The sequence below is a fragment of the Cyprinus carpio genome, chromosome B13, assembly GCF_018340385.1.
Source record: "Cyprinus carpio isolate SPL01 chromosome B13, ASM1834038v1, whole genome shotgun sequence".
NCBI classification, from domain to species: domain Eukaryota; kingdom Metazoa; phylum Chordata; class Actinopteri; order Cypriniformes; family Cyprinidae; genus Cyprinus; species Cyprinus carpio.
Window position 1 is genome coordinate 24,918,804 of NC_056609.1, and position 18,052 is coordinate 24,936,855.

Below are 18,052 nucleotides of genomic sequence, written 5' to 3' on the forward strand. Positions count from 1 at the left end.
CCTTTAAGAGCTGTTGCGTTACTACAGAGGGCGGTGCAGGGGCAGCAGTGTGATGGAGGCTGGCCCTGGGGCGTGAGTTTACTCCAGCTAACTCCAAAACAGCTGAAGATAGGGGGGCTAAAAGAGACACCAGTGATCCTCGCTCAAGGAGGGGCATAAAAACACTTCAGGTGCTTTTTGATCGGGTTTTATAAGGAGATCTCTGCTGGATCTCCCTCACTGCGCTCCGCCCGGTGCTTGAGGACAGAAGATGCCCAGGCAGTTCCTCTGCCCAGTGTTCGGCTCGTCACTGTGGTTGGCACTGATACTCCAGTCTCTCATTTCCTCCGCCGCAACCTACAGGAAACCAGTGTCCGGAGGGAAGAGACAGAGCTTTCTGGAGAGAACCTTGATTTTACTGGACGTGAATACGCGAAGCCCGGTGAAAGTTTTGAATGACAACTTCCTCTCGTTGCAGTTGGATCCATCTATTGTAAAGGATGGCTGGCTTGACTTCTTAAGGTACTACAGTTTTGCAATTACATCCTACGCACGATGATGCTTTGGTGATGCCGATGTGTTGGTGTGGAATTAGAAAGATCCTGCCGGAGAGAACCCGTCCTTAGCTGGTAGGTGTGTTTTAGTACATGATAGCTGGTTTAAAGCTGGTAAACCACATTGGCCAAGCAACATACCATCTTAAAATTGGTCAAGCTGAACCAGATAGTGACCAGCCAGAAACCACCTTTCATGTTCCAAGCACAGCTACCCGGCTTAAACTGGATTTTCCAACAGGAACGCCACTAGACATTATCAATGAATCTTTCCAATAACATATAGCTGCCCAAACACTTAATACTGCTGTTTTACTACTTTTAATCTATCGAACAACGTCTTTTTTTACACGATGCCATATGCTACTACAAAACCCTTTTACTCGTTTATTTTCACAGATAAACTTCATGTTAAGTACTCTTTGGAGATATGATAGTCTTTCTATGCGGCATGTAAAATACCAGTGTAGGCTATTACTAGTATATCTATTTTCGCACATTTTACGCGTGAAGTACAATTCCACATGTTTACGCGCAATGCTTAAAAAAAAAAAAACATCTGTTGAATCCCAGTGAAACGGTGTTGTGGGATGAGCTTCGCCCGTGTGCCTATCTCTCTACACCACATACGAATATGAATTTATATATTAGAGCGCGAACCCTGAATATACGCGCAGATTTGAATGGTTGTGTTAATTTGCACACAAGGGCTTGACCTGGAAGTGAATATGAGTGTCCCAGCCCCCAGAGGAGAAAAGACACAAAACCATACGGAGAAGCGAAATGTAAGTGTCTTCCATAGCCCCGGACAGGTTTCAGTATCGATGTGGTGTTTACTACCGAAATATTACCAAAAAATTATTATTATAGTCTGGATGAGGTTTTGGATAAAATGGAATTTAAGAACTGGCCCACATAAATCTGAACCCCAGTCTGCTGTCGTGGCATTATTGTTAGATTTCTGTTGTGTACAGTAGGCTACAGGTTATTGCAGATTTATGTGGTAAAGCAGTCAAAGGAGTTTGTTTGGCTTTTACATTTTGCGTAGGCCTACTTCATTTCTTTTAATACATGGAAAGAAACCCAGACTGAATAAAAAAGCGGAATTTGCCATGACTTCTTGAACATTTATATCCACGACATTCAGATTCGTGTTATTTTTACCATCTTATATGATTCCACAGATTTGAGGTAGCTTAATAGTGATATTTATAATGTTTGGCAAAGGATATGCACATGCTTGCATTCAAAATAACGATCTCATAATGTTAATGCTAATGGTAGCAATAATAACACAATGCTGACATATTTATACGCAAATATATCGCTATTATTCTGCCGTAAGCTGCTCTAATATTTTGTTCTTTTAAATTGTTAGATTCTAGCTGTTGTAATTTCCCCAAAATAGCATGCTTAGTCATGCTTCATGTTTGGTTTGATTAAATGTAATTATTCACATTATTGGACGTGACAACGGATGAGCGAAATGTGAGTTTGTGTGCCTCTGCTTGTTACTTTTCTCTTTCCGAGATTCTCTCTCTCCCTCTCTCTCTCTCTCTCTCTCTCTAAAAATCCGTTTCGGCCCACCGTCCAAACACAGGCTTCACCGATTAAAGTATGTGGTAATTTAGGTCGTTTTGCTTTTCACAAAACAATTCACATAGTATTTTTATTTTATTTTATTTCACTCCTATTTAATTTTATTCCTCTTTTGTTTTATCAGTTCTTTACGCTCAAAGGCAAGGGAATATTCGCGCAATTTATAGGCCTACTTTTATATGCACCTTTTACAGCTTCTGTTTTTACGACTGATACCGTATTATGTCTCATTATTTAGCAAGGCACTAATAAAGAAGCTGGTATGTATTTTTTTTAGAAAGAAACGAGCGTGTAGCACCACTGATTGCAGCTCCTTGTGAAATAATCTGCTGTTTCAGCACTGCGGCCTAAAACACAATCATACATTACACTAAATCTGAAGAACGTCAGTCTGAGGTTCCGTAAGAAAGTTACGCACCAGTCTAATGGCGAAAACCAGGTCGCTGCTGACAAACAAAAAAATATCAAAAAATAAACAAAATAGACGTTTTGAATTATTGATGAGCTTTGAGATATTATTGCCTTGTTCTGCTCTGAAAATGATCCCGTTTTCTCGTGTCGGCTTTACAGACTCTACATCGGCAAATAAAATAAGACACAGTATCGCATACAATGTAGGCTATATATGCTTTATCATATATTATATATGCATGCTGTGCGTTTTGTGTTGTATAATGTGTGTATATACAACCTAATATAATCTGAAAGTATATAGATCCTATATAAACAAACTTTAAAGAAAAATAGTCAGCTTTTTATTCAGTGTACTGTCCATCTTCACTCTTATAGTGTGAAATCATAAAGAAAAGCTCTCTTTATGATTTTATGCACTGTACAAAGTCTAATCAGGTAATCTAAACAGCTTCAAATGGTCACATTTAAACTGACATGTTTTATTAAGCAAAAGAAATATGACTGAATTCACTTGACTGCATTTTTAATATGACTCAATCAAAATAACTACTTTAGATTGCACAAATTAAATTAGGTGCAGACAGCTCTTTAAGATAACCACTGCTAATTTTTGGTTTGTACAGTGCAGTATTGTTGTAGCCCTTCGGGTTTGTCTGAGCCTTTGGATGTGTGATCTATGTTTCTGTATCCACAGCTCCAAGCGGTTAGTCACTCTGGCACGGGGACTCTCTCCAGCTTATTTGAGGTTTGGGGGCAAACGGACCGACTTTCTCCAGTTTCATAACCTGAAGAATCTTGCAAAGTTTAGAGGGCCCGGACCAGACTATTACCTCAAAAACTATGAAGATGGTGAGGTCTGATTTGGTCATTTTCAATTAGGCAGGTATTTTGCATATTGATTGAGATGTTTTTTTTTTTTTTTTTTTTTGTACTTCATGACTTGAGTTCAGAAAACTTGATTGAAATACTGCTTGGAATCAAGATATTAAAATGATGTCATTCCATACTATGTGGACAAATATGCATGCATAAATCTAAAATATATTTGAATAAATATTGATGCATTTCATTTATGTAGTGCATGCCTGTTGAAAAGAAATGGCTTTTTAATTACCCAGACTTTTTTATCAATAAACATGGAAGAGAAAGCAATACATTTTGAGTATCTAGTAAACATGTCCACAATGCAAACCACATGCATTGCGCTTTAAGAGGTTAGTTTGTCCTCTCGTTTGTACTCCAAAAGCATTCTCGCGGTTTCCATGCAGACATAGTGCGCAGTGACTTCGCTCTGGACAAACAAAAGGGTTGCAAGCTGGCCAGCCACCCAGACATGATGCTGGAACTGCAGCGGGAGAAAGCGGCTCAGATGCAACAGGTCTTGTTGAAAGAACAGCTCTCCAACATCTACAGCGATGTCACGTTAACAGGTAGGAGATTACAGCAACATGCAGATACTGAGCTAATACGGTGTATATCATGGTTGGGCTTTGTTTTTTGTTTTTTGTGTCAGAGTTTCACAAAATAGGATATAACACAGATACACTCTCAGACAAAAAGGTACAATGCTGATGCTGTACCCTAAGGTACAAAAGCTAAAAAATACATCTTTTTGTACCTTGTTTTTTCCTAAATGGTTCATATCAAGATATATATCAGTACCTTTTCAAAGTGTATCACCCCAGTGACAGTTTTGTACCTTTTTTTCTGAGAGTGTAAGTTTTTAACAAAACCAGTCATAAGGGTCAATTTTTTTTTTAAATTGAGATTTATACATCATAAATAAGCTTTCCATTGATGTATGGTTTGTTAGGATAGGACAATATTTGGCCGAGATACAACGAATCTGAGGTTGCAAAAAATCTAAATATTGAGAAAATCGCCTTTATAGTTGTCCAAATGAAGTTCTTAGCAATGCTTATTACTAATCAAAAATTAAGGTTTGATATATTTATTGTAGGAAATTTACAAAATATCTTTACTTAATATCCTAATGATTTTTGGCATAAAAGAAAAATCAATCATTTTGACCCATACAATGTATTATTGACTATTGCTACAAATATACACATTCTACTTATGACTGGTTTTATGCTTCAGGGTCACATATGTATTGAACGGTGCATATTAATTGTGACGATGTTGAAGGAAGGATTTTTAAAATAAGTAGGAAGCTTTAGTCCTATAGTTGCTCTGTTCAGGTCTGTGTTGTCTTGGATGCTTTCTGTGTTTATAGTTCGGTTTTATGTTGTTTAAGCTTGTCTGAACTATGTTGAGTTGTTTTGTCTCATTGATGTCCAGGATCATAGGTACTCCAACAAATGCAGTGATGTAATTGTTGCTGCTTGTTCCAGAAACACATAGGTTTAAAATGATGAGATACAGGACGGTCCGGCGAACAGTCAGCCAAGCATATGGTTTTATTGATCACATTCAACAGCTGTGCTTTGCCTGTTTGTAAATCCAGTGTCCATTTTCAGATTTCATAGTTACACACACACAGACATTGTCCAAAATGTTCAGATCATTTTATGGGGGAATAAATGTTTGAAAGGCAGAAATCTCAGAGGATTTGTCAGAGACCTTTGTAGTACCGAAAATGTCAGATCAAGGATTGAATGAAGCTGAATGATGACATATACAAAAGGCCAGCTGACAATGATTTCAGAACTGACACTTTGTAAAAGCACTTGCTATAGTAAGAACAGGAAGGTTTTTTCATGCACTTGGAATCAGGTCAGTGGTGTCTTTTCTGTGCATATTTAAATCACTATAATCAAAAGATATTTTGTTTGGATCATGCAGTGATTTTTGTTGCAGACACTGTTGGTGATTGAATTCTGATTCATCTGTCTATGAAGGGAATTATTATTATTTATTTTTTTGGGGGGTGGGGGGTTCTTTAACAGACCTGCTTTTTTTGCACAAATGCCATTGTTTTATTATTATGATTGTTGCAGTAATCTCAATGTAAACTCAAATCACTATCCGGTACAGTCAACCAGAGAGAGATTATTTGTTTAAAGCAGATTTAGTGTGGAAAGATTATCCTAAGTTTTATGTCAGGCGCTGTGCGAGTTCCAGTGCGGGTCACGCTGCACATTTTCTTATTAATATTGATATATAAGCTCAGATGAGAATTTCTGAACTGCACTTGGCATAAAACAGGCTGAATGTTGTTTGTTCATATCTAAACCTTTACCGTCTTCATGCCAGATTCAGCAAAAAGCACTCATCTAGCTTTCACCCTTATTTTCCAAACATCTTCTTAAGCACATCTGCGTTTGACAAGGCGGCTGTAAGAGGAATTAGAACTAAACACACTTAGCAAAGGAATCTCTCTCTCCGTGGATCCCAGCATGTGTGCTGTAGCAAAAAGCCCGTCGTGTGCATGACTGATTGGTGAGAATGAAGACACCTGGGTGCACGGCACAAACGGGTCTGTTAGCAATCAGGACGCCCCCTGCGCAGTCACTGGCAGGTGGCAGGGGAATTGCAGTGAGATAGCCCTGCCCCATCCATTTCCACTCGGCACAGGTCGGCTTTTCTGACCCTTTCTCATTAGAGCTATCAGTAATAGGCGCGAAAGCCCCCTGCCAGTTAAAACAAACCGTGGTGAGACAAGTCCAAGGTCATACTAGTTTTCTACTCTACACTAGCTACAGTTAAGTCCAGTTTAGTTAAAGCAAACCATCTGAGACAAGTCGAGGTCAGGGCACTCAAAGCTCTCAAATTGCTACAGTTCCACGTTGCTTTTACGTTCCATGATGCTGCCTGTTGTTTAAGCTGCTTATCCACTGCATGCATTTTCAGAATTCAGTCATTGTTATTTTGTTATATAAAAAAATGCATTTCCTAGAAAAGAACAATGTTAAATGTGCACATTTTTAAAATAACCCTAAACAAATGAATAAGAATAAAAATGTAAAGTAAGGTAAAGCAAGTCATTTTTTTTTAAACTGTAAAACCTTAGAAAAAATTCTAAGGCCTTTAAATGATCGACTTGATAAAAAAAAAAAAAAAAAACTGTTGTACACAATCTGTCATCTGATCGAGTTTATATATATATATATTTTTAAATCAAGTAAAAGGCATTTTATATGTTTGTAAAAATATGTACACGTCTATTTGCTGTGAAATATATATATATATATATATATATATATATATTATCATTAGTAATATTTGATGTTAAATACTGGATGGACTGAAGCATCTTAGGTTTATTTTATTATCCATACATATTTTTCTTTAGAAAAATTTATGTTAAAATGTGAGTATCAAATATGATCATCAGGCTTTTGAGGAACGTTTATTTGTTACATCTCTCAGTCATCATTGTATTTTATTGCTTTTATTATAAATCTAAGAATTTAAATGTCAACTTACTAAGACGTATTATTGAGTGAAATAGTGATAACAGATATTTAGCAGAATCACCTACATTTTTAAGGCTTATAAATATCAGCAGCTGCACCAAATCAATTTTTTTTGGTTCATTTTTTAATATGTAAGGCCATTTTGAGATTATTTGAATAGCAAAATACTACCTGGCTGACTGCAGATAAAACATTTGCCATTTTTAGGTAAAAAAAATGTTGCTTTTGCATGATACCAAGTGGCATATCTTCCACCTTTTTTAAACTTTCATTCTGGGTAAAATACTCAAATTATAGCTGTTTTTCAGATATCAAGACACTAAACAAATTATTAAATTTCCATTGGCTTTGCATGAGAATCAGTATGCAGCAGTTGACACATTTGGCAATATGGTTAAATAGATACAGGAAATAAAAGACCAGTTGCATTTCATAATGCAAATTGTAAAAAGGAAATCTTCAAAATGACATTTTATTCATTTAGCAGCAATCAATTAATACGTTTATTCATTTTACAAATATTAGGTGGTTAGATTAAGATGATGCTACCACTTTTGGTTATATTTTGAATGGTGAACATTACGTAATTTACATTATGAGAGGTTTTAATGTTACCAAAAACATTTAGCAAACAATTAAACTGAATAGCACAACGAAGGCTGAAATGATCCTATGATACATACAATATAGTATATACGTACAGGCTAAATTGTATGGAGAAATTGAATACTTAGGCTTGAGTGTTTAAAACAAACCCAAACCAGAATGTTTGTAAAGTATCAATCCCGTACATTATTGAATTGACTAGTAATGGCCAGTGAAACATTCACCTTTAAAGAATGTGTATTTGGACATTGTAACCGTGCATTTCATCAGTGTGTTCGTTTCCCGTGCTGATGGATTCGTGAATATCATAGCATTCATAACCCCACTACAGATGCACAGTATATATCATTCAGTACAAGCAGACATATTAAGTATGATAAATATCCACAGTACACCTCTCTAAATGACTTATGCTTGCTTTGTTTGTATCCCGTTCCTGGAAATGGCTCTCTTCCACATGCATTGAGTGAAGTGTCAACAAATATGTAGCTTAACGCGGTGAAGGTAAATTCCATCGTGTGCTCAGAGCTCGGCTGTATCTAGAGGGCTTTATAATTGTCATCGTGTGATTCTTAGCGTATCTGAGGTCACAGTGCACTTTAGATCTGTGAACCGGTTTGCCAGACTCCCAGGAGAGCAGCATTCATCATAAATAACTGTCCCTTTAAATCAGCTTTGCTCTCTGCTCAAAACATTTCTCCTACATCCACTTAAAGATGCAAGGGAGTCTGTCTGCGCGATGCTAGTATGTTAAAATGCAGCATAGTTATATTTGAAGCTATTTCCTGCCTGTTTGCTCTAAGACAAATGACAGGAAGTTGTCCAGTGAGGGCAGTTTGGGTATTAGCTAGCTGACGGTTAGCCTTTAGCCTCTCATTTTCGTTGACAGCAGTAACTGCTCGAGCCCTCAAATAGGCATTAGAAGAATGGAAATGTCATCAAAATGGGCTAGAGGTGGGGAAACCTCCTGTAATCATTCTGCATACAATAAGTGCTTAGAATTGAACGAAAATGAGGAGTGGCTTTGACCAGATGCAGTCTGAAGTGAGATGGTGCCATTTCACAATACTGCGTCATTTGTTTTCCCTCCACAAGTGTGGGTAACATGCCCATGTTGCTCAGAACTGTTTTTTTGGCTCGTGGAGCCCGAGTTTTTGTCCAGTTAGAAACGATTGCTCCAGAGTTGGGCGGTTATTTCATTGAAACGATTGCTGGAGTATTTTGATGAATACCGCATGGCAGAATTTCTTTTGCCCGTCATCGAATAGTCTTCCTGTCCTCTTCTCTCTTCTTGTGCTCAAAGTGACACAAAGAGTTTGGAGACTTTTTCCTCCTCCCCCAGCAGCAGTGAAAACACACATGTGTGCACTCAACACAAACACAGTGAGTGCACGTAGAATAGTGTGCTAATGATAGATCTGAGGCTCTGACAGATGTTTCTGCCTGTGAAGGAAAACATGATTTTTTTTCTATATCTGAGACATTAAGCAGATACTCACACACATGCTCAATATTCCCCAGAAGAGCTAAGAGCTGAATGTATCTGTAGGCCATACAAAGAGCAATCGTGAAGCATGCTTGACTCACAATTCGTTTTTTCTTTAGCGTGTTGCAAAGCTGCATGTTCTGCATTAAATATACAAGTCAAGCATGCTTCACGATTAAACTCATTTTATTTCATTTTAATACTTTTTGTAGCTGAAACAGAATAGTTCAATAAAAATCTAAATTTGTTAAAATTTACTTAATGCTCGGGTCATTCAACATGGATCCTCTACAGTGAATGGATGCCATCAGCATGAGAGAACCAGTTTGGGACTGTTGAGGTCTATTGTCTGGGACTGTTGTAAACAGTTTTTGATCCCTGCATATTTCTCTCCCGATTCAGACAAGGCAACTCTTTCATTGGAGAAAGCATTATTATAGATAGAGGACTTGAATATTAGCCAGAAGCAACTATTTGAAGTTAAAAACGTCTTGATGGAACACGCAGCTTTTCACTTTACATTAATTGATGGACTGGATTACCTATGGATTATTGTGAAGTTTGGACTCTCATTCTGACGGCACCCATTCACTACAGAGGATCCATTGGTGAGCATTGCAGTGATGTAATGCAAAATTTCTCCAAATCTGTTCTCATGAAGAAACAAACTCATATAAGATGGCAATTTTTTTTTTTTTTTGGGTGAATTATTCTTTTAATTAAAAAAACAAAACAAAAAACACATTAAATTCCGTTTTTTTTATTTTTTATTAACTCATTAAATTAACTAATTAAAATTATTAAATATTTCTTGCAGTTGCTAGCAAAAAGCACACATGCATGTGCTAATGTAATTAGCAAAGACACTATCACTGCCCTGAAACGTCCACAGCCATTGCCTTTTAAAAATAAAGCAATATATTGTTTGCCATCTTGGATTTGTTTCACAGAGCTTTATTACAATGCTTAATGCAATTGCTGACTACTATTTGGAGTAGCCTTTAAGCATTAAAGTTGCTATAAAATATCAGGTTGTGACTATAATGCAAATCAAACAAAATAAGGCAGAGCTTATGTTATTGTCCACCTCTCCACATGTAGAGAGAAAGATATGGAGAGAGAGATGTTGGCAAATATGACGTGAACGTTTACAATCTCAGTATGTGGCATGAGTGAACAGAACTGTAAATAAATGAGACACTAATATGTATAACAGACTCTTCAGAATGTTTCCACATTGGCCATTACTCAAGGTCTTCTAAATGACCATAAAACAACAACTGAACACGAAAAGTAAAATGTGCCACAACAGAAGGATATGAAGACAGAGTGGGCATCTCGTAAATGTAGCAAGAAACTGTTAGACTGCATGACTCAGACTGCGCTATATATTGCTGTTCAATTTGCCAAATTAAGTGATAAACTAGCCTTTAAATGTATTTGCAAGTAGAAACAGATAATAGCAGCATATTTACAATTTTCAAAATAATGAAAATAAACTGTGACCAAATGTTAAGAGAAAACAGATGTTTACAATGCTTGGAAGGAGCCGAAATTCCCTGCTGGGTACACAAACTCAATCTAATAATGATGTTAGCGTCAAAATTATCTGATGTGTTTAAAATGGGGTTTCAGATCTTAAATGCCTTGAAATAAATTACACTTTAAGATAATATCGTAGGGTTCAGTGTGGGTAATTTAATTGCAACCAAACAGTGTTTTTGAAATGAAAGTGATGCTAATAATTCTGTTATTGTTTGTCAGTTAAGATCATCTTCATAATACTGTGGTGATGTATTGCTGAGACGATGGTGATAATTTATTTAACCGTAATGCACATTTATGATATTTTACAGCTGCCACGTTACATTTTGGAAGCAACCCCGGCAGAACCAACATGGCTGGAGAATATTGTTTTATTCAAAGTATTTTTTTTCTGAAAAATAAGGTGGGCCAGGAGATTTTTCTTCAGTTTTCTTGTGGAGATAATATTTCTACGGTTGTGGCCAAATTCTGAGCCAGGACTTTGTGGGAACTGGACCGGCCACATTTTACACTTTTGCATCTAGCAGTTCCCTTTAGTATCAAAATCGAGGAAATTAAAGATGACATGATACATTAATCTATGTCTCTTTAGCGGTTTACCAAGCCACACATATTGGAGTTATTTGCCTGGCCTTACCATGCAACACAAAATACCAAATAATAATCCAAGATAATCCCAGCAAAGGAGTTTCCTTTCCGGTGATTGGAGCTTTTAGTCTGTGAAGTTTCCTTTTCATTTGATTCATTCATTTGATAATGAGTCATCAGTCATGCACTCATTGTGCATGAGAACTGCACTGCAGCAGCTGCAGGTAGTTTAATACCACCCCTTCATAAACAAATATTAAACCTCTGTGATTCCCGAAGACATCTGTGTTCTTACCACATACGTTTCAAGTGCTGGCATGACTAAAACCTTTATTAAAAATCAATAAAGAATGTAATTGCATGAAATGCTTTAACGAAATCACCGTAGCAATCGCAAAATCTCAATGGACTTCATTCATGAAACACGAGCAGAGCAAATTTCTGTGCAAATCGTTTGCAAAACCGTTGCAACGCAAATTGCTGCATTTAATTCAATTGGATTTATGAATGTTTTACATAGAGATTCGTTCTGCTTGTGTTTCATGACTGAGGCCCAACGGATTTCCCACTGCACACTAAAATGCACTTACTTTTGTTCTTGCACAGAGATTTTTTTTTTACCATTTCAATTTCCAAATATTGTTTGAACTTAGCCAATTATACACATCCAAGACTTAGAATATGGAACTTAAGCTAAAATAAAATCTAATTTTAAATAAATCTCTGTGTACTAACAAAAATAAGTGTGTTTTAGTGTGTACTTTAACTTTCTATTTAAAACCCAATCTTCGGTTCGCCTTCAATTCCACGTTCAAAACATACGTCCTTCATTACTTACAGACTTGTAGCATTTCCCTAATTAAGCTGTCAGTGGATATTCACGAGCTTTGCCCCAGAGCTCCATTATATTCACTGTTTTTTAAGGAATTAGCACTGTTGGACATTTTGTTAATAGCCGACATCACAAAGACTAAAGGAAGTGATTGTTGTGGCAGCTTGGCGTTATGTGAGCTGAAGTCTGGTTATATATTGCCTTGGTGACTTCACCTGGCAGCTTCGGTACTCTCAGCCTGTTTGGACGTTGATTTAACTAGTTTTAATGTTCCAAGGAACATCTGGCTTCACCACAAGTTCACCTACATGTTGAACTTTCTCTAGGAGAATTGCATATACATTGAAGTCAGGGTTGTGTGCCATTCTGAATTAAGTAAATTTTACATTCAAGTTCAATTCCTGAGACAGCCAACAGGATGGAGGATTTGTCATATGAATCTAAGCAAGGTTTTCAACATGATTTATGCTTTAAACATGTTATTATATACACAGCATATTGGGTGTATCCATATTTGCATGTTTGCACAGTTGCACAGTGACGCAACATTTTATGCTTTTTATATAGGCCTAGCATCTACTATGCTTACTTATAAAGAAATCTTAATATTGAACTTAGTTTAGAAATATATTTCTAATCAGACAAAATGTATTTTACATAACAAACAAAATATATAGAATACATAGTCAAAATTATTGATACTTTTTGGCACAGTTAGTCAAAATTTAGGATTTATTAGCAGTGCAATTGTTTTGTTGCACAACATACTGTAAATGTTTTTCATAAATTTAGTATTGAATCTCCTTTGTGTGACATTGTTGAATTTCTTCCTCTGTGGCATCAAGTTCCAACTCATGAATAGAAAGGGAGCCAGAATTTACAGAAGTTATAAAAAACATAGCCTGTTAGGCTCATTAAAATACCTATTTCACATGCTGTCAATGAGTTTATTCATTTGTTGCATTCCTTTAATTTTGATATCCCGTTTCAGAACAGGATAGGATAGGATTGTATTCTGCTTGAATATCTGATCCAGTACAGATCATAGTGCAGGAAAATAAGTATATGTCAGCCTGCTATTTTCATATTCTGGCTGATCACAGGCTTCTGGCTCTGTCCTTTTTGCCATCACGTGTGGTTCTGTGATGTTTCAGACGTAGGAGAGATTTGTGGCTCATGAATGTCTCATTTGATTTGTGTTCTCACTCCAACGTGTATCAGGTTACTCTTTTCTCCTAGAGTATTTTTTAATAGTACAGCTGCTGAACTCTTCCTTGGACTGTTCACTCTGAACAGAGACCCCAAGCTCAGTGGGTCTGCTGCAGAAATTTATTAAAACTGCCCAAAGATATGTGAATTATGTGAGGAGCTGGCTAGATCTGGATGTTACCACCTGTGAAGAGGGTATTATTCATTTTTATTTTCTTTGTCAGTAGTTGTTCTGCTCCTGCAATACCGGTCGGGGATCATTAATCATTCGGATGCTTCTCGCTGAGGTCATTTTTGATCATAACTCTCGTGTGTAATTTTTTGTCCCAGGATCAATAACAAGTCCAGAACCACAACCATGATTGGCAAGCCAGAACATCACACATAAGCAAACCGTTGCTAAAATACAAGCCCTATAGCCATAATATAGCTTTCTCCAGTGAAAAAGTCCGAAACAGGAGAGAAATATGTCCTAAGCACTTCTAAACAAATATGTCGGAGGATTTTGATGTCCTTTCCAATTCTGCTTGCCATTAAGTAACAAAACTCGGAGTAGGTTTGATGTCAGGTCCTACAAAACCAGTGATTAATTCTGCCTCTAAGTAAGTAAAGCTTACCTTTTAAAAGCGGTGTTAACAAAGCGCTTTACAGAAGAAGTGCAATGCAACTTTGGTAGTTGTGTCAACCAATCAGATTTGAATGGTCTTATTTCATCTAGCTTTTGCCGTATTTTTGTTTGCCGTATGGATTAGTGAGTGGACCGTAGGTGTGGCGTCTGAGACTGAGATCACGCTTAAACACTAGTGGGCCAAGGCCAAATGAGGTCATTGCACAATTCCTAGATATTACCATTGATAAGAACGATAGGAAGGTGTCCGTCCAAAAAACATTTCCAAAGTTTTGCTCTTTGACACTGTTTATAGTTTCTCAGAGAGTGTGATGCCAAGCTTATGTTTGGAAATCTAGGATCTACTGTGCAGAACAGCCAAAAATGCTTTCATTTCTGATTTTTTTTTTTCCTGTAGGAAAAGTCTCGTTGTTAGATGACAAATAATGTTGTATACATTTTATGCAACTTAGAAAAGTGGATTCTATTTTTAGTTGAAAGAGAAAGAACAAGAAATGAAATTCATTTGCAGTCTCCAATTTCTCCCATTCCTGCCCAGCTATTTGTTTATTTGTAAATCCAGAGAATTTGCCAGAAGCCTGAATATTGACATGTGGAATGCAGAACTATTGCTGCTCAGACTAACCATACAAACACAATTGTGCGTTTGTGTGTGTGTGTGTGTGTGTGTTAAGGAGAGTGTTTGTAAGAGGGTGTTTCCAAAAGCACTAAAGATTTGGAATAAAGGCTGTTTCTGAACAGCATGTACAATATTTTCTATATCATATTATTATGACTAAAACATAAATTCATATTACTGGAAAAAAATTCCCAAACACTTTATGGCATTTTCCTCCATTAATAATGCAGTGAAGTTTAAGATGTTTTGGCAAGGGAATAGTTTTTTTAAAAATAAAGAAAGATTTTAAATATGAAAAGCATTCATTTAAAGGGATAGTTGCCCAAAATGTACTCATCTTCATGTCATTTCAAAGCTTTATGACTTAATTTCTTCCATGGAAAACAAAAACAGCTATTAAGCTGAATGCCCTGGCAACTCTTTTCCATACAATTAAAGTGAATGGTGACAACAACTGACACTATATGGAAAAAAAACTGCTTGGAAATTCTTTTGAATATGTCTTTTTGTGTTCCACATAATAAAGAAAGTCATCCGGGGTTGGAACAACACAAAGGTGAGGAACAGAGTTTTCATTTTTGTGTGAACAATCATTTAAATACCCCTTCTGCGGTCTGAAACTAGAACCTTTGGGTTAGCGGCCCAGATCTTTCACCACATTCATAGATTTGTGATTGGTTGATCTGTTTCCTCTCAGGGTGCACTATTAGAAAGCTGAAATCTATCAAGCTTTGAACTGAATTCAGCTGAACTGGATGAAACAAAAATATGTGGCTAAATGTCAGCACTGCAACAACAGTGCTAAGACCTCCGCGCATCTCAGATTCAATAAGTTTCGATGAAACCGCGTGTGAAGAAAGCTGTATTTTGCAAGGAATTTTATAAGTCCATAAACATGTAATGAAATTTGCTCTGGTCTAGGGAACATGGGTAGGAAAAGTAAAATTGAGTTTTCTGTGGCAGACTGAAGAGCTTTAAAACAGCCTCCAGTCAGGAGGGGCTAACCAAAACCCCTCTGCTTTATTTTGTTCACCTTAAACTTGAGTGACAAGACCTGACGGCTCTAAGCAAAGGCAGATGGGGAGGGCCTGTTGACTGAGCACGGCATAAGGCCAACAGAGCACCTCTACTGTGCTGGTGCCCTCATTGTGCTAATTTTATTATCACAATTAGCAGCCGCTTAGAGTGCTGAACATTTTAATAATGGCAATGTCAATGTCACCAACACGATCCCATTGCTCTTTGGAGGTATTTATGCATAAAGTGTGATTGTAGATTCTTAAAAAATAATGCTGGGATAGACAGTGTTACGTGCAATATTAACATATGAACAGCTTTTACAATGGAAAAACTGTACAGTAGAGCTTCAGAGATGGACATATGTTGATGATTTGAATGCACAGGATTTTATATTTAAAAAAAATTACATTTATAAAATTGGCAGATGCTTTTATCTAAAGTGACTGACATTGCATTCAAGGTACACATTTACATTTTAGCAGTTCTTGCTTTCCCTGGGAAATGAACACGTGACTTTGTTGTTGCTAGCGACATTGTCTACTGTTTGAGCTGCAAGAATATTTTATTGTATTTATAAAAAAGTTACAGCATCTTATTTATTTAGTGCATATTATCGCATGGTGTAATCTTGGTTCAACACACTCTCTTGGCAATTCTTAACAGTTTTATGTTTTGGCGAAATGGTAGCTAATTTTTATTTGTGCAGTCTCATTTGTATGGTTTTGTTTGATCTGTTTACAGTACGTCTCACTGGGAATTAGTTTCAGTGGTGGATGTTAATGGTACTGTACTAATCACATCATATGAATTCATACAAAATCACCACAATATTTGTAAAGATTTAGGAAGATGTAAATACGTAAAAGTATTTGCATTTTAGGTGCTGATGAAACTTAAAAATTGTACGTCTAAGTATCTGTCCGAATATGTGCTTAAAATACACTGTAAAAAAAAATAATGGTAACACTTTACTTAAAGCCTTTATGTATAATGCATTATAAATGGCTATTACAAGCTATAATGCATTGTAATAATGTGCATTGTAATACATTTATATCTTGTCGTAAATAATTATAACTGAATTAAAAATGCATAATGTAACAATGAATTAACTGTGGTTACAATTTTTCATGAGACTGTACAATGCATTATAAGGTGCATTACAAGGCATAATTAATGCATTAAAACTATGTTTATAATGCATTACACATAAAGGCTTTAAGTAAAGTGTTTTAAACAAAACAAAGGTTATTTAACTATGTCTACGTCAAAATTTTACATGCATTTATATTTACTTTCTCTTTCTTTGTAATTAGATGTAATTAAATGTTTTTAAAGCTTCAGCAGACGTGTTACACCTGTGCAATGAGGTCAGGTGAGCTGATGTCTGTTTCAGGCGGCTGACATGTTTGACTAGGTAAGCATGATCTGTCTACAGTACTTGAGAATTTACAATGGGAACCCAAGACTAATGTTTTGATGGCATGCATCTTTGGAAGGTATTTATTGAGGTAAAATGCTTGGAAAAATGCTCTGTTCTTTTCAGAGAGCATCTGGTGGAAACATGCGTCGCAGTACTGAAGTCTATTCCAGTGCTGTCAGACACGGTTACTACAGAGACCTAACTGCTCTTTACGTCTGTACCTCTGATGCAGAGTTGAGGTCAGCGACTGAAGATGAGTCATTACGGTAACTCATCATTTTAACCTGTCCTGCGTATATGGAGGAATAATTCCGTAAAACGAGTTCCATATTTGATAAGTGGTGCAGGTGGTTTGTCTGTTTTGCTTGATGGTGGATTTGGTGTTTTGACTCATACGCTGTGTAAACTGTAATCAGTAGGGGTGTAAATATTTGCATGGACAATGGTTAATTATGATTCTTTAGAAAATGATGTGATGCATTAAGAAATTTGGTCATTTGATTAGGGTTATAAAATATCTTGACATTTTTGAGCCTGCTGTCTGTAAGATTTTTGTTTTTGAAAGAAGTCTCTTGTGCTCATAAAGGCTGGATTTATTTGATAAAAATACAGTAAATATAGTTATATTGCGAAATATGATTACAATTTAAAATAACTGTTTTCTATTTAAATATACTGTAAAAAGTAATTTATTCTTGTGAGTCAGTGATCCTTCACACATGATCCTTCAGAATTTAAGAAACATTTCTTATCATTATTACTATTATTATCGCAATATATTTGTGCAAACCATTTTTTCAGATTCTTTGATAAATATACTTCAAAAGAAAAGCATTTATTTGAAAATATAATTTTTTTTTTTGTAACAGTGTAAATGTCATTACTGTCACTTCCAATCAGTTTCATTCATCCATGGTAAATACAAATTTTGATTTATTTGAAAAAATAAAAAAAACTTAACAGTGTAACAGTTATTATACATCTATATGTTATATATCTCAATATTTATGTATTTGCTCTAAAATGGTTTTACAGTTAGATTTTCAACCAAACAACCCTTGTAGCCAATAGATTCCGAATGTTCAGTGCAAGAAATAAAATACAGTAGGACAGTTTTTTACACTTAATAAACCGTAATATTCAGCATATATTGCCACTTAAGGCACCATTT

The 18,052-nt window shown here is 36.1% G+C and overlaps 1 protein-coding gene across 1 annotated transcript in view; it reads left to right on the top strand.

The window, feature by feature from the left end:
* Nucleotides 1-100: 100 nt before the first annotated feature.
* hpse2 (heparanase 2) overlaps nucleotides 101-18,052 on the top strand; it is a 70,697-nt gene continuing 52,745 nt past the window's right edge. Inside the window, exons 1-3 of the mRNA XM_042737414.1 lie at nucleotides 101-501; nucleotides 3,241-3,395; nucleotides 3,815-3,976. Of these exons, the coding sequence (XP_042593348.1) occupies nucleotides 251-501; nucleotides 3,241-3,395; nucleotides 3,815-3,976 (568 nt within the window). The 5' untranslated portion in view covers nucleotides 101-250. The remainder of the gene's footprint in view (nucleotides 502-3,240; nucleotides 3,396-3,814; nucleotides 3,977-18,052) is intronic.